Source organism: Chelonoidis abingdonii, chromosome 3, assembly GCF_003597395.2.
Source record: "Chelonoidis abingdonii isolate Lonesome George chromosome 3, CheloAbing_2.0, whole genome shotgun sequence".
Classification (NCBI taxonomy): Eukaryota; Metazoa; Chordata; order Testudines; family Testudinidae; genus Chelonoidis; species Chelonoidis abingdonii.
This window is the reverse complement of record NC_133771.1, coordinates 210,532,443-210,557,654: the sequence shown is the minus strand read 5'-3', so window position 1 is coordinate 210,557,654 and position 25,212 is coordinate 210,532,443. Positions and strand designations below refer to the sequence as shown.

Genomic DNA, 25,212 nt, shown 5'->3' with positions numbered 1-25,212 from the left:
GGTGAACGGAGGCTGAGGCGTGGCTGCCCCCTCCCCTGCGTCTGGCCGGGCTGAAGTGCGCCCAGCGCCCTTACGGGGGGAGGGGGTGGACGCCGCCATGTTGGCCGCCGCCTGGCTGGGCAGGTGCTCCTGGGGGCTCCTGAAAGGTGCGAGCCGGCCCTTGGGGGGCAGCGGCGCGAGGCCCGCTTCGCGAGCCGCTCCCGGGCGACCGGAGGCGGCGCCTTGGGCGGAAACAGCCGCGCGGCTTGTGCCTCGCGCTGAGCTCCTCCCCGCTGAGCGGCCTCGCCGCCGCGGGCGCCTTCGTCCTTCCCCGCGCAGGCGGAGCCGCGGCTGCTACTGCGCGCGCGCGCCTCGCCGGCCCCCTCTCTCCCGGAGCGGCTCGCGAGCGGCTCCCCGCGCCCCGGCGGGCCGCGGCCTGGTCAGCGCGCGCGGCGCACGTCTCCTGCCGGCGGGGAGAGGCCCCTCGCCGAGGCGGCGCAGCGACGGTGCGGCCGGCCCGCCGGGGGATGCACCGCCGAGGGGCCGAGGAGCCGCCGGCGGCTACTCGGAGCTGGTACGTGCTTGTGAAGAAGGCCCTGCAGGTCCCGGGGTCAACACGCCTCTTTCCCCTCCACGCAGCCGCCTCAGCCTGGCCCGATGCCCTGTACCCCGGCCGCCCCGAGAGCCCCAGCCCCCCGCCTGCGGAAGGATCCAGTCACCGTCACTGTCTTATCACCGACCTGCCCTGGGGTTCCCCTGTCGCGCCCGCCTGGCTCCTCAGCCCCTGTTCCCAGGGCTCAGCAGCAGCCTGTGCTGCAAGAAGGCTCCGAGTCCCTCTTGTACTTACGGGTCAGTGTGGCTCTGCGCTCTGTGATGTTGCTTGTCAGGCGCCTGCTAGTAACTGTCCCTGTTGTACCGGTCTGGGCAGGCGCCAGCGTGGCCTCTGGATCGTGTCCGCCCTCTGCTCTTCGCTCAAGATAAAATCCTCGTGAAGACGTGAGTTTTCACAACAGTGAGCAGGTTGAGTGTAAGAACTGAGCTTCCCCTATCTCTGCTTGCTAAGTCACATGAAAACTACAAAGTGCCCTGTCTTGACTAGGATCTCCCATCAAATTAGTTAACTTGAGTTGAGAGCACATCCTTTTCCCTAGTGAAGTCATAGCTTGGGGGTCCAGCTGCAGGGAATTCCTGAGCAGCCAGAGGTTTGAGTGATCTAAGTGAGGGTTATTAAGAATTTAGTAAAATGAGATTCATACAAAAGAATCAGTTTGCATAAGGTAGCTAATCTGCAGCTGTTGTTTGCTCACCTGCGCTTAGTTTTGCATGCTAAGGTTGAAGCTGAAGATGTTAACATGAAACCAACTCAGTCGACTAAAACTAAACTGTCACAACACTTGGAGCTAATGACAGCTCAGTTTTATCAAATAAAAAATTCTAATAACGAGCATTATAAATTTTGAAATTTTTCTTTTCTAGCAAACTTACCAAGATGTATTTTGCATGTTTTAATACACATCATTCTTTTATTAAAAAAAAAAAAAGGTTTGGTTGCTCATTGGTGGTCAAGTATCAGAATAAAATGGCAAGTGGTTTTGGAGCTGTTCAGGCTCCCCTTCTTATCTTGGTTATAGGTTCAGGTCTGAAGAGAGGTTTGAAGTTTATTTTCCAGTGTTTCAAGGCATTATGGAAATCCAGTTTTCAATCAAATATGTATTTATCTTGAATATTCAAATCACATGCAAGGCTTGACTGACTTCTTTTTTTTACATTTTATTTTCCAGTATGAAAACCCATGGACAATCCCAAATATACTTTCTCTGGCAAGAATTGGTTTGGCTCCAGTTTTGGGTTATTTGATTGTAGAAGAAAATTTCAACATTGCATTGGGTGTTTTTGCTTTGGCTGGGATAACAGACTTGGTATGTTGCATTACAGAGTTTTGAAATGTATTTTGTGTTTTAATTTAAAATCACAGTTACTGCATCATGTCTATATGGTTTTCTAATTCTCTTAAAATTTAAGTCAGTATTTTGAAATGAGATCAGCTAGTATACTAATTATTTTGAAGAAATGCCTGAGAAAGACATGATGACAAGACAGGGCCAGATTCTGCCACTCTTTACGGCTGCTTTGTACTGCTCTGTTGGTGCAAAACAGCCTTAAAGATTCCCTAAACAGTAACTGAGAATCCCCCAGTGAGTTCTGTATAAACTGTATCTACACATGCTTGCAAATGCAGATTAAGAATTTCTGCATCCAGAAGAGATAATTGTGTATGCAGATTAGATACATTTCTGACAATCAGGTGCTCTGTTAATTACCTGGAATTAGGATGTGCCCACAAGCTTCTAGACTAGAATCTGAGTAGTGAGATGGAAAGTGTGCAATACGTTATTTATATCTTCTAACAAAGTTGACTGGTAGGGCTCTCGATTAATCACAGTTAACTCATGCGGTTAACTCAAAATTAATCATGATTAAAAAATAAATCGCAATTAATCACAGTTTTAATCATACTGTTGAACAATAGAATACCAATTGCAATGTATTAAATATTTTTGAATGCTTTTCTACCTTTTCAAATATATTGATTTCAGTTGCAACACAGAATACAAAGTGTACAGTGCTCACTTTATATTACTATTTTTATTACAAATATTTGCACTGTAAAATGATAAATATTATTTTTCAACTTACCTCATACAAGTACTGTAGTGCAATCTCTTTACTGTGAAAGTACAACTTAAAAATGTAGATTTTTTTTTTTTACATAACTGCACTCAAAAACAAAACAGTGTAAAACTTTAGAGCCTACAAGTCCACTCAGTCCTACTTCTTGTTCAGCCAGTCTCTCAGAAAAACAAGTTTGTTTACATTTACAGAAAACGATACTGCCATCTGCTTCTTATTTACAATATCACCTGAAAGTGAGAACAGGCATTCCCCTGGCACTTTTATAACCGACACTGCAAGATATTTCTGTGCCAAATATGCTAAACAGTCGTATGCCCCTTCATTCTTCAGTCACCATTCCAGAGGACATGCTTCCATGCTGATGATGCTCATTTAAAAAAAAATGTGTTAATTAAATTTGTGACTCAACTCCTTAGGGAAGAAATGTGTGTCTCCTGCTCTGTTTTACCCACATTTTGCCATATTTTTCATGTAATAGCAGTCTTGAATGATGACCCAGCACATGTTGTTCTTTTTAAGAACACTCTCACTGCAAATTTGACAAAATGCAAATGAGGTATTAATGTGAGATTTCTAAAGCTAGTTACAGAACTTGACCCAAGGTTTAGGAATCTGCAGTGCCTTCCAAAAACTGAGAGGGATGAGGTATGAAGCATGCTTTCAGAAATTTTAAAAGAGCAACAATCTGATGCAGAAACTACAGAACCCAAACTATCCAAAAAAAAAAATAAAAAAAAAATCAACTTTTGCTGGTGGCATCTGACTCAAATAATGAAAATGAACATGCATCAGTCTGCACTGCTTTGGATCATTATCAAGCAGAACCCGTCATCAGCATGACACATGTCTTCTGACATGGTAGTTGAAGCGTGAAGGGACATACGAACCTTTAGCGCATTTGACATATAAATATCTTGCAATGCAGGCTACAACAGTGCCATGCGAATGCCTTTTCTTGCTTTCAGGTGACGTAAACAAGAAGTGGGCAACAGTATCTCCTGCAAATGTAAATAAACTTGTTTGTCTGAGCAACTGGCTGAACAAGTAGTAGGACTGAGTGGACTTTTAGGCTCTAAAGTGTTGTTTTTATTTTTGAATGCAGGTTTTTTTTCTTACGTAATTCTACATTTGTAAGTTCAACTTTCATGATAGAGATTGCACTACAATACTTGTATTGGGTGAATTGAAAAATACTATTTCTTGTTTGTTTACAGTGCAAATATTTGTAATTAAAAATAAAGTGAGCACTGCACTCCTTTTATTCTGTGTTGTAATTGAAATCAATATACACCTCTACCCTGATATAACGCGGTCCTTGGGAGACAAAAAATCTCACTGCGTTATAGGTGAGACCGCGTTATATCAAATTTGCTTTCCTCCTCTCCGCCCCGTTTATTGTTCCTTGACCGCCCCCTCCAGAGACCCCGGTTCCTAATCACCCCCAGGATCCTACTCCCTACCTCTGACTGCTCCGACTTCTATTCTTCCCCAGCCCCCGACAGGCACTCACCAGCAGTGGTGGGAAGCAGAGCAGCCCGGTCCCAGTCCGCTCCACTCTGCCAGCTCCGCTTCCTGCCACCGGTGAGCATAGGGAGGTTGGGGAAAGGATGCCTCCCCGCACTCACCTGCGGCGGGAAGCGGAGCGACGCAGCCCCAGCCTGCTCCGCTTTCCTTGCCCGCCCCAGCAGTGTCACTGGGAAGCGGCCGGGGAAAGGTCCTACACTCACCTGCTGCAGGAAGTGGAGCGCTACGGCTGGGAGTTGGCAGAGTGGAGCTGGTTGGGTCTGGGCTGCTCCGCTTCCCGCCACCGATGAGTGCGGCAAGGTTGGGGAAAGGACGTCCTCAGCCAGCTCCCAGCCACAGTACTCTGCTTCCCACTGCAGGTGAGTGTGGCAAGGTTGGGGAAAGGACGCCCTCTGCAGCAGCGGGAAGCGGAGTGCTGCGACTGGGAGCTGGCGGAGGGGAGCTGGCTGGGGCTGAATTGCTCTGCTTCCTGCATCAGGTGAGTGTGGTAAGGTTGGGGAAAGGGCGCCCTCTGCACTCACTGGCTGCGGGAAGTGGAGAGCTGCGGCTGGGAGCTGGCGGAGTGGAGCGGGCTGGGGCCGGGCTGCTCCACTTCCACCGATGCTGGTGAGTGCTGCGGGGATTCCTTCCCCCAAGCCCTCTCCGCCAAGCGACACAGCTGGGGCCGGGGCGAGGGAAGCAGAGCGGGCTGCTCCCGGCCCCCTGCTAATCCTCTGGGCTGCTCTGGGACTGTGGGGCCCCCCAAAAGTGCCCTCCCACAGCTTGTGTGCCCCAGACTCTGGGTTGGGGGGAGCTCCTGACCGTGCCCAAGACCCTCTGCCCCTTCTTGAACCCCCGGCCTGGCCCAGCACCCTTAACATGCTGCTCAGAGCAGCGTGTCAGAGCTTTACCACATTGTATGTGAAACTGTGTTATGTCGGGTTGCATTATATTGGGGTAGAGGTGTACTTGAAAATGTAGAAAAACATCCAAAAATATTTAAATGTTATTCTATTATTGTTTAACAGTGCGATTAATCACAGTTAATTTTTTTAAATAGCTTTACAGCCATTCTGATAATACTTTATAACTTTTTAATTACCTACATTATATTAATTTTGCTTATCACATATCCTGGTAACAGTAGTAGATGCTGATTTTTTTTTTTTCTAGCTCTCGAACATTCACATATTAAACTTGTATTTATAGTTGGATGGCTTTATTGCACGAAACTGGGCCAGTCAGAAATCTGCTCTGGGAAGTGCCCTTGACCCGCTAGCTGATAAAATTCTTATCAGTGTCCTGTATGTCAGCCTCAGTTGTGCAAGTCTTATTCCAGGTAAGATCCTGTTAAATTCATGTATTTTTATTTTTTTCATAAGATAGTACTAAATAGTATGGAGAAGTGGACTTAATGCAGAAAGACGCTTCTTATGTTGTCAAGGAGAAAAAGCTTACAACAGTTTTGTCAATTGGGTTTTATTGTTGGCTGTTTAAAAGAAAGTTTAAAGAACTTTATTGAAATATTAAATCATAAAAGTCTGACTTTTAATTCTGTTCTGCTGTTCAGCACCTGAACAGTCTGTATCACTAGGTTCAGCTTCAGCAGTAGTTTGCTCTGTTTTTAACAAAGAATATTTTTATTGCACTTTCCACTCATAAAACTCACATTTTAAAAGAAGACATACGTCTTACACAAGTACATCAAACCACTATTCTGAGACTGATATTTCTCACTTTATCAATCTCTATGCTAGACTCCAGTTTTCCAATCTGAAATGGGGTGATTGGGACCACCCTTGCCAGTTAATTCAGATTTGTCTTGTCTGCTCTGGAGTTCATGCTTACTGGCAGTTACTGAAAATAGAGGATGATGTTTCTGGCAGGAGGGTGTTTTTCTCTCCACAGACAACAATGGAACCAATTCACCTCTGCCATCTGCATGGGTCTGACTGTACAGGAAAGGTGCTGGTTGCAGGAAGTGCTGCAGGATAATGTAATGCTCTTCTGATACCATTAGATGTTGCCATTGAGTGCTAAATCATACATTTTGCCTCCTACCCTCTCTCCCTTCTCAAATTTGCATTGCTTTTTATTTAGATGGAAAAGACGAATGGTTTGTATTTTCTTTGTGTTAATGGAGATTGGACATGTGAACATGTAGTAGTGGTGTATCATGGTGGACTTTGTCTATCTACATCTAAAAACCTGTTTAAATCAAATTTTTCAAATCCAGACAATTTCTTCTATATCTGTATTTTGTTGATTTTGTTTTTCAGTTCCACTGACTACTTTGATCATTTTGAGGGACATAGTGCTAATTGCTGCTGTTTTTTATGTGCGATACAAAACACTATCCCCACCGGTAAGTGTGTGGCTTTAAAACAAAGTGCAATGGACATGAAATCAAATAGGTTTGGACTTTGAATAGGTTATCTGTTAGGATGCGTATACAGCAGGGGTAGGAAGCAGCAATTACTTAACAAACATATTGGCCAAAGCTTTGTTATGCAGCTTGGTGTTGATCCAAAACTTAGGGGGAAATAGTGAAGCTTTACCTGGCAAGAGAACAACATTACATATGAGACTATGAAATTTAGGAGACCATAAACTAATACTTTACCAAATGAAATCCGACAATTATATCAGGGCCCAAAAGCAAGGTTCCATCACTTCACTAGTTATTAAGTAACCCTTTTATTGTCTCTGTATTGCCACTTGTACTGTTTATATTTCAGTTTAATGCTTTTACATAATTTTTTTAAATGTCAGTTTGTCATGGAGTAGATTAGCGTAACACAAACTCCAGTGCTGTGAGTGATTTTCTGTAGTGTATTATTTGTGGAGGTTTGTTTCAAACATACACGTTAAACATAAACAACCTTTATCTTTTTTTCACAGAGAACAGTTGGTAAATATTTCAACCCCTGTTATGCCACTGCCCAGTTAAAACCAACTTTCGTCAGCAAGGTAAAGGTGATCATTTTATTATAAATTACTGTTTCTTCAGCATCCAGGAGCTTTCACCATTCTGAAGCACTCTTAATTTTCTGACTGCTGTCTTCGGTAGCACTTAATATTGACAAATTCTTCTATAGGGCTTTATTCCACAAAGTCTTGAGTACTCTGGGTGTGAACCAGCAAAGCACGTGTTTAATTATAAGCACATAAGTTGTCTGATTAACAAAGCAAACGTGCAGCAGCTATATCTCAAAACTTATATTTTATCTGGTTTTCCATATATTGGCTTAAGGTTATCAATAACCTCTTAAGTAATGTGTAGGACATTAGTGTGGTAAAATTCTATTTCGGTACAGCCACAACTTATATTTAATTTTTACCAGATGAATACAGCAGTTCAGCTAATCTTGGTGGCAGCTTCTTTAGCGGCTCCTGTTTTCGATTACGTAGATAGCATATATCTACAGACTTTATGGTAAGTTACGTTTTTGTTTTTTGTGACATCTGTAATGTACTTGTAAAGAAACTAACAATTCCGATTGAATTAAAAAGTTAAATTCGTGGAACAGAAGCGTGTGCCTCAGTAAGCCTAAATTAGGTTACAGACGTATATGGTTGAACACTTCCAGATGAGATTTTCTTTTTGACTGAAACCAAACCAAGCAATATATCAGTGCTTAATTTGTTATGAGAGAAATAGCTAAACACATGAGGAAGCCAGTCAAAACCGAAGGATGAAAAGTTAAGAAACTAAAGACTTCCAAATCAGCATGAAGGTATTGCAGAAGGTATGCACATCCCTAAATTAAAATATATATATATATATAAATGTGGAAAAATCTGATATTGTTAAATGGAAAGTTATGGCATTTTTTCCAGTTAAAAGGGTTTCATGGCTAAAATTGTAGCACAAGTGATGCCAGTAGAAATGGACAAACTATGGCAGGTAAAACGAACTAGAAATTAACCAATTTGAAGAGCAAATAACTGTAAAAAAATAAGTTCTTTAAGTATTGCTGAAATAAGATGCTGGAGGGAGTCAGTGATGTCTACTAGATTACTAGGGAGGATAGGTGCAATCTATGAAAGTAAAACCATGTTTTTTTCCATCAGTCTTTCCTGGCGTAGCTGTTGTCACAGTTCAGGGCAACTGCACCTGTACTTTCCCTGCATGGGCCCTCAAAGGCACCGCCTCTAGGCTCCTAGCTCCTCAGCCATCACTTCTTTTTGGTGTTTTTCCAGGATGCAAAGTTCCCTATCTATACTGTGATTTTACCAGCAAGCCAGATTGACTAAACACACCAGTGTCTTTGCTTTGCTTTCTCTCTGAAGGTTTACGAATAGCATAATTACCAATAGTTACAAGTTACCACACAGCTCTTTAGAAGAAAGCACATTTATTCTTAAGGTGAAAACATTACAGGGAGAACATTAAAAAAAAAAAAAAAAAAAAGTTCTTATGCACATGCTAAAAGTTCACCACAAGGTACTTGTCAATCTTATAGGGCCTCAGTAGGCCAAAGTCCTTTCAACCTTTCCCAGGAAGAATTGGGACTCCCCTTGGACAGTTTGCTGGATCAGAAAGAAGGCCCTGAGTCAGTTTAAACTCACGCTGGGCATCCCAAAGTCCTTTCTTTGTCAGCTGGTCTTTGGTGAATCCGGTTTGAACTAGTATATATGAGCCTTTTTAGGTGGTGTGATACTTCTTGGGAGGTGTTACAACCTGATAGAATTTGCTTAATCACCCGTACTACTGTTAGTTCCCGGAGGAGCTGTAGTTTCCCTTCCCTGTGAAATTACATTCAGTCGCTGACCCACGATACATAAAACTTAATTTAGCAAGATCTCCCAAAGATATTGCAGGAAATTGCCAGGTCTCTCTCAGCTGTTTTCAGGTATAAAGGTGAGACATTGTCAATTTAGGAAGTTTAGAAAAAATTGATAATTTAAATTGAGACAAGTTATCAGAGTAGATGGTATTTGTCCATGAATTCTAAAGGAACTTACTATAAGAATGAAGTGGCTGAGCAGTTAATAGAAATACACAATCTACTATTGGTTAGAAACTATACTAAAGAACTGGTGGATCCAGTATACCTATTTTTAAAAAGGTTCTGAGGAATTAGTGACCTTATTTCAATAACCAAGTAAATGTGTTGAAAAATTTGTAAGCTGATATTATATGGAAGGAAGCTGGGATAGCTTCTGTAAAGGGCATTTTTGCTCTCACATGTTAGGATTCTTTAAAAGCTAACAGAATAGTGAATAAAGGAGAACTGGTAGATATAGCTTACCAGAATTTTGAAAAGGTCTCACAAGAGACCATTCACATGGCCTCTAAATTAACTATAAAAACAAATTAGATTATACTCGTTTTTAGAATACAGATTTGACTATTGCTTGCGTAGCCATTATCGGAGTGCAATTGATTGAAACAGTAGCATTATGGATATTTTAAGATGTAGCAAGCAAGAATTATTATCTTGATTTTAGTTTGGGGGGCGGTTCTGGTAGCAGTTGTCATGCATATATTTTTGCAAACAAGAAACTCTTGGAAGTAATCCTTTTGAACTGGGAATAGTGTTTCAGTGTCAGCCAGTTCTCAGGTTGGTGAACACTGCAGAAACACTGAGCCAGTTTCGTCCCCACTGTTCTGTCACAGGTATAACTGGATTAAAAATTCAGCCCAGTACATGATGAAGTCTGTGGTGAAGCAGACTACTGAACAATGAAGCTTGCTTATGTGAAAACACTTTGCTTTGCAGTGAGGTTTAGTTTTGAATATGAGATTTGTTGTTTACAGTCGAAGTTAGTCATTAAAATGAGAAGGAGTGGGTGAGAATTTCCTTAATCACACTTTCTTCAACCTTTGACCTCAGTCTCTGTGGCTAGCATAGGCTGTCCCATAATATACACACTCAGATTGTAGCAAAGAATAGGGAAACCATTTAAAATACAGCTTGGAACATTATTCAAATATTTATATTAACCATTTTTCCCCCAAAGGTGCATTACAGCTTTCACAACAGCAGCGTCTGCATACAGTTATTATCATTATGGTCGGAAAACAGTCCAGGTAATAAACAACAAATGAAATGTTACAGGAAGGACGATCTCATCACATCACCGTTTTTTATATTGCAAAGGACAATATAACTGGCCTATGAATAAGAATTCTGTTTTTCCTTAGGACAGTTGTTTCAATTCAAACCATGTCACCACAATTGGACTGATATGAAGTAAAAATGAAGTCTGATCATGTACTGTAAATGTATTGAATTTTCAATGTATTTTTGAAAGTTAAAAATAAAATTAAGAAAAATCACAATGTTCTTAAAGGCACTTTTAAGTCACCAGTGGCTGTCCTGCATTTTGAATCTTGTGTATCTTTTTATATTGCTTTTCAGAAGCTAAAGTTTATACACTTCCCGCAGAATTGGACAGTTAGATTCTATCTAGAATCTAGATATTAGATTTTAATAGCGTGCTGATGAAGCTCCCTTTTCTTCTCAGATCTAGTATGCATGGAGTTATAAAGACAAACTGTTGTATACTGTCTTAAGACAGAATCACTTATTAGGATTTACTAAATATTATAGTTTGCTGCAAAGGAAAGCATTAAATCACTAGGGAATGATACCTTCAGAAGTGTAAAGTAATCTCCCCCCCCACCCAAGTTTTTAAATCCTAATAGTCCATACAGTACTTCAGAGTTATTTTCTTCAGTAAAAATACCAAGGAAACTATCTGTCCCCAGAGAGAAGGTTCTAGTGACACTAAGGCTCATGGTGTAGTGTCAAAGACATAGATAGATTGAGTTCTTAAATAGAAGCATGTTTCTAGTACTGCTGGTTAATAGTGGTTGAGAAACCAAGGTTCTGAACTTCCTGTGTGAGCTATGCTGTGCGAGTTTAAAAACTGCTTGGTCAGTATGAGATCTTCTTGGAGCAGAAATATCAATATAAATAGAACTGAGAAAAATCAAGGCATTTTAAATGCTTGTCCAAATCACGGGATTAATTACAAACAGTTAAAGCTGCATATTCTGTGTGTGATTCTCCTGTATCTCTGACTGCATTGTTCATCAGGCATTGCTATGATCTCAATTTATCACCCATGATCAAAGAATAGAGCAAAACTATTTAAAGTTACAGAATGAAACGCCTGTTGATTGTTTATACTCTAATAGCCACAAAAAGTATCGGACAAGAGATTTCATATTAACAGTAATGAAATCTTCTTATTAAATACCTTGGAGCTAGATGTGTTTTTTGCATGTAGTAGCAAAGAACTGAGGTGTGAAGAAGTAAAGTAACTGAAAAATAGGTAATAAATGTTGGACTATGGTGCTCTATCACCAAAAGTGAATTTATTGTAGATACATACTGATTTTGAGGGGGTGTGGTTGTAGGTGTGTATATAAAACATTTTAATTTATCTTGTATAGAAATGGTTCACAGACAATGCTGCATTTTTATTCAATACCTGTCTCATAGCTATCACCATATACAGCAGTCCAAATCTCTTATTTGCAATGGAAGGATAAATGTAAAGCAAATCCTATAAAATGTTATTTCTTAATGTGCACGTTTAGTTAATTGGGAGTATTGTATTTCTTCGGCAACACATTTTTAAAATAGAGAGATGACAAAGTCCATTCAGGTTATTCCTTTTTTTTTTTTTTTTTTGGTTCATAACCACCAACTCGAGTATAGTGAGAGTATACCTGAATGTTGTTCCACTAGGGGATGGCAAAATGTTGAGGCTACTGAAGGATCATGTCAGCATGCAGGTGCCTCAGCACATCTATGAATACAATGGCTACACCATTTCATGATTTGTCTTTGTAGCTTATTGTACAGTTTCTTGGAGTTGTGTGTCTGAGGTATTTATATTAAATGAAGTTGTTAAACAGTGCAGAGCTGTTGGCTGTTTCTAGCATGTACATTAGTTGCTGCTTCTGTCCTTACTGGTTTATTCTGGATATTAACTGCTTCTAATAAAACATAGCTAAGGTACTGCAATGATGCCCCACCTTACCCATGAGAACAATCATGGACTCAGCATCCCACCTCTTTGTTGTGTAAAAATAATCACCTTGGGGCAGACATCTGAAAAGCAACTGAGTTCAAATGGCTGTATTTGTCAGGATGAAAGCTGTCCTTATTGGTCCATTCTGCAAGTGAAGAGTCTTTGAACAGTAAAAAGAACAGGAGTACTTGTGGCATCTTGGAGACTAACAAATTTATTTCAGCATGAGCTTTCGTGAGCTACAGCTCACTTCTTCAGATGCACAGAATGGAACACACAGACAGGAGATATCTATTATACAAGACATGAAAAGGTGAAGTATGCATACCGCAGGGAGAGTCTAATCAATTGAGATGAGCCCCCCCCCCCTAGTGCACAGTTATTGGCTGCATTTCCAGGTTTCGTGGTGGTGAGAAACAATGCTGCTCTTGGTTGTTTTAAGTTCATTCTTTTTCATTGATGGCTTGTTGGATTGATGGGGAAATAGTTTAGACTTTCTCCCTGCAGACGTAGTTATTTAGGTCTTAATGCTGCATGTTGCTGGAACAAGTAGAGCCAAAGTCAGACTAATTAACAGTTCTTTATAAGTGTGGAACAGCTTTAAAATAAATATTAACAATAATAGGAAACTTAATTTGCAGGTTTTAAAATAATTTTTCCATTTTGCTGCTGATGCCTGAAAAAATTAAAATTATGATTCATGCTTCCTTTCTATATCATAGGGATTGTGCTCTTTTGGTCTATTTTTCTGTTTGCAAGTCACTTTTAATATAGGTTTCGTTTATGGAAAGTTAGTGAGGATAACTGACGTCAGTGACTCAGAGTGGTATAAACGATATTCTCCAAGGCATAGGGTAGCTATCAAAAGATGGTGCCAAGCATTAACTGCAGCTGGAGTGGAGCAGGAGGGGAAAAATTGGGACTCAGTGATGACAGGCACTAGGAAACATATTGAGATTTGTGATACAGAATGAAAACCCAACAATCTTGACATCAGAGTACATGCTAGTGTACCAGAATAAAAATGATACTTTATTGTGTGCTCCAAAACTACTGTGAAAAGAGATGTCCAGATTTCACTCCGATCAAACAGGAAAAAAAGTCCTGACCTCATTATTGTACACTTGTCTGTTGACTTTAAAACAAGAACAAGACTATGGTTATTTCATTATCATGCTGTATTTTTATTTCCATTAGTACAGGGCGTGTGATATTTCTACCATGGTAAAATTAACCATCACAACACACATACCTTTCATCCGCAAGGATCCCAAAGAGCTTCACAGATTATATTCATACAGCACCCCTGATATGTAGCCACCTCTGCTAATGAACACCTGCAATCCTGAACAACAAGCAGGGAAAGAAATACTTGATCAAGGCAGCAGGATAACTCCAGTCTCTTGTGAACAGGACGTTGGGTGCTTTAAGGCTGAGATTTTCAAAGCTGCTTAAAGGATTTGGATGCCCAATTCTTATTTAAATTAAATGAATTGGAATCCAAATCCCTTAGGCATCTTGGAAAATCTCATCCTAAATGTCCAGTAGAATGGACAGGATATCAGTTTTAAAGAATTTATCTCAATCCCTACCACACTAGGTTGCACTTATACTCAGGGCTTGGCTACGCTGGAGAGTTGCACTGCGGGTGGTGGGTTTACAGTGCTGCAACTTACTCGCCATCCACACTTGCAAGGCACATACAGCGCTGCATCTCCCTGGCTGCAGCACTGGCTGTACTCTTGCTCTGCCTGGGGTATAACGATTGCAGCGCTGCTCCGCCAGTGTGGCCACCAAAAGCGCTGTAATTAGCCGCCAGAGGTATTTGGAGGTATCCCAGAATACCTGTTCAGCCACTCCCAACAGCGCTGCAAATGTGGCCATACTGCAGCGGTGGTAGCTGTCAGTGTGGCCACACTGCAGCGCTTTCCCTACGCAGCTGTATGAAGACAGCTGTAACTTCCAGCGCTGTAAAACACTGATTTTTACAGTTGAAAGGCACTATATACACGTCAGGACTAATTTTCGGGCAGCTGATCGGGAGGTCCCGATGATGATGATTTTAAAATGAAGTGAGGGGGGATAGGGGTGGCGCAACCTGATGTGGAAGGAGGAAGAGGCATAGTCCTGACGTTCCTTGACTATAGTGCTTCTCTAAACTAATCTAAAGTGATGATGAAGCACCCAAAAGAAAAGCCCTGATAGAAATAATCCCTAGCATATATATAGTGCCTTTCAGCTGTAGAGATCAGTGTTTTACAAAGGTGCAAGGGTTTATAGATTTTTAAAACCAGAAGGGACTGGTGTGATCATCTGATCAAACCTACAAAACAGTGACTGTAGAATTTTGTCCTGTGTTTCCTGCATCAAGTCCCTAATTTATGGAAAAACATCCAACATCATATCACTATCCTCCTTGTACAGATGGGGAAATTACTAAGAGGAATGGGTAGATTTAAAAAAAAAAAAAAAAAAAGGTTTTCTGGTGCCTAAAGGTTGTGCCACCCCTATCCCCCCTCACTTCATTTGAAAATCATCACTTCTCAATCAGCTGCCTGAAAATGATTATACATTATAATAAAAAGAGAAACTTCACTCTGAACACAGATCTTTGGAAATGGAGAATAGAGATCTCAGAAACAGGCCAGGTGATGTCCTGTTGTAACAAAACTAAGCATTTGGAGCCACAGATGCCCCTGGTGTAATTTCTTTAGAATTACAACAGAGATGAAGTCAGTTCTGTGAGTGAGCAGCTGGATTCCACTTAAATGTGTTGCTATAAGATGTTTTACTGCAAAATATGTTGACAAAACTACCTGGGGCTAATTACATGGCTGCAGTTTTAAGGGGTAATCAAATGCTGGGTTTTTATAAGAGATGAGGTGTGTGCTGTATTGCTCAGCGTGAGGCTTTTTACATTTTTGATACAGACACACAGACAATACAATGGTGGTGATTAGAAAGACCCCACTTGCTAGGGACAAGACCACAAAGATGGATTTATAGCTGGGCTTTGTTGTAAACTGGGTGCACGGATTGCCCAAAATCTTCTCACTTGTCGTCTGGCTTGATCCTGCTTTGTTAGAAGCAATCACGCACACCCAATAGGTGGTGTCTGGTGAAAGTTTGTATAGTGTATGCTGCCTCGCTGTGGGATAGATCTCATCAACCAGGATCTGGGTCTTCTCACTGCCTTTGGCGTGGTATGCAAGCTGATAAGTATGAACAACTGAACTGGGGGCACACCAGTGGATCTGTGCTGATGTGTCTGTCGTTTCAGACACTTCTCTGAGCCTCGGTGGATCTGGAACAGTGTCTTCCCCAGACACTCCAGGACACAGACATGGGGACAACCTCTGAAGTTCAGAGCATGGCTTCTGGAGCTGGTGGCAGGGGTCGTAGTCACAAGAGACTATTATCAGTTGAGTTACGCTTTCCTTTGGTTGATCATCGTAATAGTCATCTTCATAATCCACTTTTATTACAGCATGGGTAGGATTTGGAATAAGGTTTGGGTTTGTGGGGTTATGCGGCTGTTGATCTGTCTGAGATGGACTTACTGTGCCAGGAAAAAGAGGAGAGTTTGTCCCTATTAGTCTTGTCGCTTCAGTGGAAGGGTTATTAGTAGACTGGTAGAATGTTTCCTCTTGAGGAAACAAAGCGGTGGTCGTTGTAGCATTTCTCTTCAATGGATCTGTTTTGATTGTACTCTCAGTGCTTTGCTGAGTTAAGGAGTCGCTATAAAGCTCTCCCAGAATTGTTGAAGAGGTGGCTGCTGTTCCTTCAGTAGTGGGATCAGTAGTAGATTTGGAAAAAAGGTCCGCAGTTGTGGGATCATTCTTCATCTGAGCTGTTTGCGTCATACTTACCATGTTTCGTGACACCAAGGAGTCGCTGTAAAGTTCTTCAGCAAATAGAGCAGAGTCCATCATTGCTGCCACAGTAGTGGAATCAATAATGGGAAGGTTGGAAGAGTCTTCCGTGAGAGGGGGAGTGTTTGATGTGGGGAATGTGGTATTTCTCTTGGCCTGGCATTCATCATAGAGTTGTAACAGCGAAAGAGACGATGAGGATGAAGGCTTCTCTCTGTCTTCTGAGGCTGTATTGCAAATGGTGTCAGATGCCCTGCAGGATGAAGCAAACGAGTTACAATCAACATAATGGTTATAGGACAGCATCATCAGCATCTATGAAATGTGTCAGATAGTGAGCTGCTAATCCCAGTCAGAAACCTGTTCTCTCACATGAAATCTGGGGCCAAAGCCTAGCAGAGTCTTGACTACAGTTCTGCACTTTCAGGCTGATTTTCCTCCCCATATTACCAACTTGGCTGCATATGTTTTGCGAGGTGCAGCAAATACCCCCTAACTGGGAAGGCCAGGGGTCTGATTCAACAAGGTGCAGTGGTAGTTGAAGGCACAACACACAAAGCATTAAGCGCCAAGGCCATGTTGAGTAATGCTCTCCAAATCTGACAGCAGGGGACAGTGTAGAGTGAGGTGCAGTTACTTCCACAGTATTCTTAGTCCCAGCTGGGTCAGGAATCAGAGCTCACAATTTGACTTCAGATCTCCAGGGCACGATGTCATTAAGGCCACTGAGCTAGCTTACATTTTATCTGTACTCGCAGCAACGTACTAATGGGGGGAGGCAGAAAATAAATTATCAGTAGATGCCATCATTTTATAGTTCTGCTTGTGTTAACGGCATAGTGCTGCTTTCAGATATAATTAGCCCATACTTAGTTCTTGAAGGAAACTTTATTTTAGATGTCTGTCCTTTGAGGAACAGATAGCGATTCTGACTAATATTGATGGGGTTCATATTTCAACAGGAAAACTACACCATCCATGCATAACTTGTAGCAAACATTGAAGTAAACAGGCTCAGGATAATCTTTATGCTCACTCCTACATTCCTGTTATGTGAGTAATATGCAACTGACAGGTCATTTACCTTTGCAGTACAACTCTCTCTGGATCAGAAAGTAGCCAGGAAAGTCCACAGTTGCACTCTAAAGGATTTCCATACAGGTTGATGCTGATGCTACCTGATGAGTTGATATTCCAAGGATTAAAGGAACTCAGGTTACAGCTAGGAGATGAAAATTTTGAGAATCTTTAGCAAGTATCGGCTAAGGCTCCAGGGCTGGATTGTGCTTTAATAGCCTAGTCTGGGTAAGGGATGGCATGCAGCCTTCTCTGCTCCCGGGGGAGGCAGTCATTTGTTCCTGGCTCATAGCAGATTACTAATCCCCCCTCAGAAAAACCAAGTTCATTCTCACATATTACTCCATTTGCTCACGTATCTCCCTCACGCATCATCACATCCGCCCCAATTTAGGTTCATTCTCTGCAGCAAACTTATGTTAAAGGCATAACCAGAATGCAGTAGGAATGGCAGCCGGAAAGGAAACAACCCTGTACCCAGCAATTCTGCTTTGGTAAAGTTTTGGCTTATCCCTGAACCCTGGTATTTATCTTGGATTTCACTTCATCCTACACCTATTCTCCTGCCCTATGGTGCTCCCAATTCACTCTCCAGCCTCCTTTCAACCCCTTCACACCATGTTTGGAATAGCTTCAGTTTCTGCATGCCAAGCATCCACCTTACGTTGACTCATTTGTAGAACCCTGCAAATCTGCAGATGTCCACTTTATATCCACGGACCACATTTGCAGATTGCGGATCAGATGTGGATACAAATTTTGTATCCGCGCAGGGCTATATTCCTTGGTACAATGTTACCAGCTGTGTAATGATATTTGATGTTTTTCTTGAATCTCCAGTTCCTGGAGTCCAGGGAACAATTTGAGACTCTCAGCATTCATTTTTAAAAAAAAAAAAAAAGGTAAGTTTTGAGCCCTCATGGTTTCAGAGAAAAGCTTGAAAATGTGACCCGAGTGCACATGACAGGGTCAGAAACAAGAAGGCAAACAAAAGGCATGTTTTAAAAATCTCAGGATTTTAAGCCAGTCTGTGATTTTTAAGCATTATTCCTGAGTTTTGAACACTTGGGGATAGCAAAATTGCTGTTGTCTCTGTAACTTCTTATGCCTGAATTGTCTTGTGCTTTTTCCTTCTGAGTTAGACCTAAGCTCTGTGAATAGAGAGGCCTTCTTTGCCCATCTTCTGTACAAGCACTGGGTGAATTCTGTACCAAAATCCAGCAGTGTAGCTGAGAGCAGAATCTGATCTTTTCTTTGTTCACTACCACTGAGACTTGTGTTCTGTTCTCTGTTCACGCATCCAGTGCCCTGTTTCTTCATTTTCTGCTGCATTCATATTCCTGGCTGGTGGCTTAAAGGATTTTCCACAATATCCTCTAAATCCTTTCCTAATCAGTCCTGACTGCTCTATTTGCAATATACTTGCTATTCTGGTACATTGCCTTCATTGTTCACGTTATACCTTTAACTGTGTAACCCATGGTATATGATGCAAAATACATCCTCAGTGCTGCACCCTTCCCTGTAAAGAATCACAAAGTTGCTTTCTCCTAACATGGTACAAGAAACTCTTCAAGAAGCAATAACTACTGTCTCTCTCTGCTGCACTGCAGTTTCTACCTAGAACTCCTCCTGCCTGGCTTCCTGATGGAAGTTTAAATAAACAGTAAACACACCTGTACACCATCTAGGGTGACAGACAACAAGTGTGAAAAATTCGGACGGGAGTGGGGGAGTAATAGGAACCTATATAAGAAAAAGCCCCCAAAATCGAGACTGTCCCTATAAAATCGTGACATCTGGTCACCCTAACACCATCCATAAATGGAGCACTGCTGCTATTCTGATGGAATATTGGTACTTCAAGAGATTGCTATGAGGTTCTGTTGCAACACGGGTTACAATGGACACCAGCAGTGAGGTACAGATTAGCATAGTCTAGTGGGTTATGGGAGTAGACACAAAAGCCAACTGCTTCTGCTAGTGACCCGGTGTTGACTTTGGCCAAGCTCCAGCATTGCCAACTCTCATGAGTCCCAGTTGTAGACTAGGCCCCCATTGTCCTAGGCACTGTACACATACAGACCAAAAAGACGGTCCCTGCCGCAAAGAGCTTGCAATCTAAGGGTATGTCTACACTACTTGCTGGATCGGCAGGCAGTGATCGATCCAGCAGGGGTTGATTGATCATGTCTAATCTAGACACGATCAATCGACCCTCCCCCAAGCGCTCTCTCGTCGACTCCTGTACTCCACTGTCGAAAAAGGCACAGGCAGAGTTGACTCACTGCGGTGAAGACACCACGGTAAGTCAATCTAAGTACATTGACTTCAGCTATGTTATTCACGTAGCTGAAGTTGCGTAACTTAAATAGATCCCCCCCAGTGTAGAACAGGCCTAAGTAGATATTTCAAGTTCCTGGTTTGAGCATGTCTCACTTATTGTTCCCATCTCTCTTCCTAGGGTCTACTCAGTAGAATTACTTAGGTCTGATCTACACTAGCAAGGTAAGACGATTGAAGTTGCGCTAGTTAAATTATGTAAGATACGTAACTTAAGTCGATGTAGCTTAAATCAACTTGCAGCGGTGTCTACACTGCGCTATGTCGACTGGAGACACTCTCCTACCGACTTACCTTCCGTTTCTTGGGGAGGTGGAGTACTGAAGTTGATGACAAAGCGTTCTCCCATTGACTTATCACGTCTTCACCAGACCTGCTAAATCGATGGCTGCGGAATTGTCACAGCAGCACCAATTTACCCCATAATGCAGACAAGCTCATTCTCACAAATTCTGAAATCGTTAAGTCAATGGAGCTGCGCCAATTTACACTAGCAGGGGATTTTGCTCCATAAATTTCCAGTCCATCAGCCTTATAACGTCTGATGAGCGCACTTAGGCCTGGTTGAGGCTAAAAACTCCAAAGGTGAGGGAATGGGGGGCATTGGGTTTTCCCACAACCCAGGCGTGATTAAGCTGCAGGGTCATTAATACTTTGGACCAGATTCTCAGTTCCATTCCTGCATCTCCACTGAAGTCAGTGCAGGTGAGAGGGAATTCTGGCCTTTCGAGTTCAGTGAAACAGACTGTTCTAAATCACCAGTCTGCCCAGGAAAGGAAGCTGTACAGAAAGAGCTGCACACTGACAGGTGCCAACAACTGCACCAGGCTCAGGCAGGGGCGGCTCTAGGGATTTTGCCGCCCCAAGCACAGCAGGCAGGCTGCCTTCGGCGGCTTGTCTGCGGAGGGTCTGCTGGTCCCTTGGCTTCGGCGGACCTCCTGCAGGCGTGCCTGCAGGAAGTCTGAAGCCGCGGGACCAGTGGACCCTCCGCAGGCAAGCCACCGAAGGCAGCCTGCGCGCCCTACGCGACCGGCACATGCGCTCTCCGTGCTTGCTGCCCAGCACCGCACTGCGTAAACAACCGCTGGTCAGGCTGGACTGCCCTGGCTCAGACCTCATAAAGCAGCTGTCAGGCATTTCTGCATCTATGAATTAGTTGGATGGGGAGAGCCTGTACTCAGTATCCTGGTGCATTAAGGCTGGGAGCTGTGAAGAAGTCATCATGGCTCTTGATTCGGGACAGTTCTACGACGCTGGTGAGTTTAGAGCAACTTATGCTGCTGTAGTCGACACTACTATGCCCTCTCTGCCAGCAGATCCAGAGTCAGTGTACTCCAGCCACACTCTCTAATCCCCGATGCCTCTCTAAAGGCTCAAGGCGAGTAGCATAGGACCACATCAGCTTCTGCAAAGGGAACCTCCAACAATGAGGAGATCTGCAATTCTGGACTTGCAAGCTGAGCAGGGAGAGATTTGGCACACCCGGAAATCTAGTTTCTGCGTGCACAAGGCCTTGCAGAATCCAGGGAATTGAATGGCATTCCCCATCACTAAGACGTTCCTATTGATGACTCAGCAGCAGGGGGCATCAGGGGAACCCAGCTGTCAGACATTTCAGCGATAGCAAAAAAAACATTTAACACATAGTGAGCAAAGAAAACCTCTTCTGAAAGTGAGAAAGGTAGTACACATCAACAATGCTCCGTCTCCTTGCTCACGCAGATCGTTGGCAATTCATTCTCCAGCCTGCAGCTTGAATAGAGCCGCGTATGAACTCCTCAGCTGATATTGCAGGGATGACCTAAGGCTGACCAAGTCTGGGCCCATCCTGTGAACTGCAGCAGAGAGACCTGGAACGTATGTGAGCGGAGCACGTGCGCATTAGGAGGCCAGTAGGTAGACTGGCAGCGTATTGAGTTTTACTGCAAACGAGCGTGCGTTATTAGAAAATGCAAAATAACACGAAATAAATGAAAAATCTCACTCTGCTTGGGTGCTGGCGGGGGGGGCTGGCTGGTCCACTGTCCGGTATTGCAATGGCAGCTGGCATACTGCTGTCATGGGCGCCCGCTGGTGGCCCTCCAAAATAAATGAATAGTTGCTGTGACCTGGGTACCAGGTCTGATCGCAGAGTGAGAAGCATAGGCTGGCAGCCTGTGTGCCAGAAACTGTTGTGCATTGTGAGCTACTTGGGGGCTTCAATCCCCAAGTCCTCTCATTCCTGAGGGCAGGAAGTACCCCGCCTGCCCCCTCCCCTCCCGCATGGATAAAATGGATACATCAAATTAACATGAAATTCCCAAAAGTAAAATGAAAAATTGTATATATAAGAATTTCCCAGGGTTTTAGTTATTTCCCCAGTGGTTTAGCAGCACACGTGTAAGGCAAAGTGCCCTCATGTAGGGCAGAGTGCTGGATTGATTAGTAACTGGGCTGGAACCTCTGCTAGGGAATCCTTGGATTTGGCTGCATGAGAACAGCAGGTTTATAGTCCCCCTTTACACATCCAAAGCTACTTTCCTTTGTCTCGCTCAAAGGATTTGAGCAATTATCCATTCACTGAACCTCACCAGGTCGGAATTATTTCACCCATTTGATTGGATGAAATGTTACAGGAGCCCAGGAGGGAGGGGGGGGAGAGAGGGGGAGAGAGAGAGAGGGGACAGACTGTTGTAGAGAGGAGGGATGGTCTTGTGGCTAAGGGGCTAGACTGAGGAAATTGGGGTGCAGTCTAGGCTTTGCCACAGACTCTGAGTCACTGCCTCTCTGTGACTCAGCTCCCCTATTTATACAATGGGGATGATCATCCTCCCATGGTCCTATCTTGTCTATTTAGACTGTAAGCTCTTTGGGGTGGGACTTGTCTCTTGCTCTGTGGATTGATAATGCCTAACAACAAGGCCCTGGTCTTGGTGGAGGCCTCTCTCTGCTGTGCCAACGATAAGAGGAGAAGGCAAAGGGATTAGGCAGGGTTTAGATGGGGGAAAAAGGAAAGGCAGATGTTAGACAGGCCACTGAAGAACAAGAGAAGGGCTTTGGGAAGACTCTGGATAGGAAAAGAGGAGGAAAGGGGGAAGTTAAAGATAGCTCAAGGCTGAGAGCTCAGCTGGATAATCAGAGAGGATAGTGGATGGGGACAGAGGGATTACGAGGACAGATAAGAAATTCTGTTGTGGGCAGGTGTAGTTGCTTGTGCTAATAGCTATTTCTCCACCTTCCCCTCTGAAGTCTTGTCTACACAAGAGAATTCCCATCATTGTTTATTGTAACCAACGGGTGGGTGTGTTTTAGAGCTTCCTCCACTGTGCCTGATTGATGGAGGATATGACTCTGTTACAGCCCCAGCTAGTGACCTTTACCTCAAGCTGTCGCAGCTCCTGCCACCAGCTCCGGAGGTCCCCAGTTCTACTGCTGGTGGCTGTGACATTAACAGTGGTTTCGCTTCATCAGGTTTGATCAGGCCCCATGAGTACCACAAAAATCGTCAAACTTACTTGTCTCGAGAAAGGTCCCACTCAGGTCAAGCACGTCAATGGTGCTCCTAGCTCTGTTCCCGGTGTCTCCCTGCAACACATTCAAGGCAAAGGCTGAAGCACTAATCCCTCCGCCATTCTCATGCCCTAGCAGAGTGGCAGACAAGTTCAGGAACTGTAGCTGTGGATAACAGGAGAAAGACAGAGGCTGGAGTTCAGTGATGGGGTTTCCAGCCAGCGACAGCCACTTCAGGTTTGGCAGGTGGGCTGTCTGGCATGATGGCAGAGAGGACAATTTATTAGCGCTTAGGTCCAGGAACTGGAGGCTACCGAGGGCTCTGGTTCCCCACGCAATTTCTTGGATGTAGTTGTGCCTCAAGGAGAGGGCACGCAGCTTTGAGAAGTTCGCTATCTCCACGCCACTCAGCGAAGGTAACTGGTTGGTGCTGAGATCTAAGGCCTCCAGACCCCCAGGCAGGCAGGCAGGGAAGGCTTGCAGGCTGTTGTTGTTCAGTCGCAAATGGGTCCATGTCTTGTTCCCCAGATCCTCACAGGACATGCTGGTAAGATTAACGTCGTTTTCCCAGGGGTCTTGCTGGGTCAACTTGAAAAGAGCTGTAAAATCCCCCAATGCAGCTGGAGCTGCACTGTCTGTCAGGCCGGCTGCTGCCTCCCACGCCAGCAGAGAGAGAGCGAGCAGGAGGGAAAACATTCTTTTGATTTTCAGGGTGGGGGAAACAAAACCAGAATATAGAGAAGTAAATTAAAACTCTTTGGGGCTGCCATGAGCTATGTGAAAACAAAACACCGCTAAATGTTTTGCTGGTGCCTCCAGATGGTGGAGGTGATAATTAGAGTCTCTGCTGTAATTAAACTGCCATAAAGATGAGGCATTTGGGAAGGAAGTCTCATCTGAGCATATTTAAAGATACATAAAACCTTTCATCCCAAAGGCAACCAATGTGTGTCCCAAACTGTATCTTATTATTTATTAGTTGTATTATCTTTCTAGCACCTAGGAGGCCCACTCACGGACCAGGAACCCATTGCGCTAGGTGCTGCACAAACACAATTGCAGCATTATCATCTCTGCCTAGCTGTAGACTCAGAACTGAAGGTCTGAGGGGAGAGCAGCAGCCAACTTAGGGCTGGTCAACACACAAAAGTTAGGTTGACCCATCTGCGTACTTAAGTCAACCCAAGTCCCTAATATTGACAGTTTTTGGTCAATGGAAGAATTCTTCCGTCGATCTAGCTACCGCCTCTTGGAGAGGTGGATTTGACACAGCGATGGGAGAAGGCCTTGCATTGCTGTAGTAAGTGTCTACACTAAAGCCATAGCGCTTTCTAGTGCAGACACACCCTGAGGCTGTAAACTCTTTTGGCTGTGTGTTTGTACAGCACCTAACACAGTGGGTTACCGGACCATGACCGGGATGCCTAGGTGCTACCACAATACATATAAATAAGTAGTAAAAACAATACATACACAGCACATGCATGAGGGGATAATTTTCAACAAAGAAAATGGGTAAATGTCTCCTCTTATATGAAGTTCAATAGGCTCTTTAATCACCATACAGAGCAGACAGGAGCTTGCCTCTAAAGGTCCAAAAATCAATTGCGTGGGTGATCACATTTTCCACCTTGCCATGGTCTTGTTCTCTCATGATGTGGGGCACTGGCAGTGGGGAGCCAGGGCTTGGAAGGTCAAGTGTGCCCACGGCAAGGTGGCTCCTACAAAGTGGCCTGCAGAATGCAAGTGTCGGAATCTTATGGGTTCTAAGAGAATGATCTTGGAGATTTTCAAAAGCCCCCCGAGGATTTAAGAGCACAAGGCCCATTGACTTTCCTTTCACTGGGGCTTGTGGGGAAAAGCAGCTGGGTTCCATTGAAAGTCAGGCTGCTTTGGCAAGATCTACAGTAGGAGTGCTTTGATGTATAACAATACCAGTATACTGTACTGGCAGAGTGCTAGTGTTACTCCTGGGGGAATTCTGTGCCAAAAAATTTAAAATCCCCCAAAATTATCTGTGGACAATATTTAAAATTCTGCATATTTTATTTGTCAAAATAATACAACATAATCACTCCAGTTTCAGTTATTTTGGTAATTTATTTCAAAATACATAAAAGATGAGGCATTATGTACTGTGACAGACCCAGACCAATGGGGTACAGGAGTCTGGTAGAGGGCAAATATACTGGTCGCTAGATGAGTAGTTTTCTGTTCCCTGAGTGACCAGAGCAGGGGCTGCACTAGAGTAATCAGGAACCTG

General features: G+C 43.5%; 2 protein-coding genes across 2 annotated transcripts; one reads left to right on the top strand and one right to left on the bottom strand.

Annotated features, from left to right (window-relative positions):
* Positions 1–12,054, top strand: CRLS1 (cardiolipin synthase 1). The gene is given in 10 exon segments (XM_075064493.1): positions 1–208; positions 210–287; positions 289–413; positions 457–553; positions 1,761–1,898; positions 5,386–5,515; positions 6,456–6,541; positions 7,078–7,146; positions 7,521–7,612; positions 10,144–12,054. Coding segments are annotated over 10 exon segments (1,014 nt in total). The 5' UTR covers positions 1–97; the 3' UTR covers positions 10,232–12,054.
* A 2,864-nt stretch (positions 12,055–14,918) lies between these two features.
* LRRN4 (leucine rich repeat neuronal 4) lies at positions 14,919–24,529 on the bottom strand. The gene is made up of 4 exons (XM_032779063.2): positions 22,923–24,529; positions 18,794–18,804; positions 17,125–17,286; positions 14,919–16,293 (listed from the first exon to the last, which is right to left on the bottom strand). Exons 1-4 carry the CDS (start codon positions 23,643–23,645, stop codon positions 14,991–14,993), a joined length of 2,199 nt encoding a protein of 732 aa, XP_032634954.2. The 5' UTR covers positions 23,646–24,529; the 3' UTR covers positions 14,919–14,990.
* Positions 24,530–25,212: the final 683 nt, after the last annotated feature.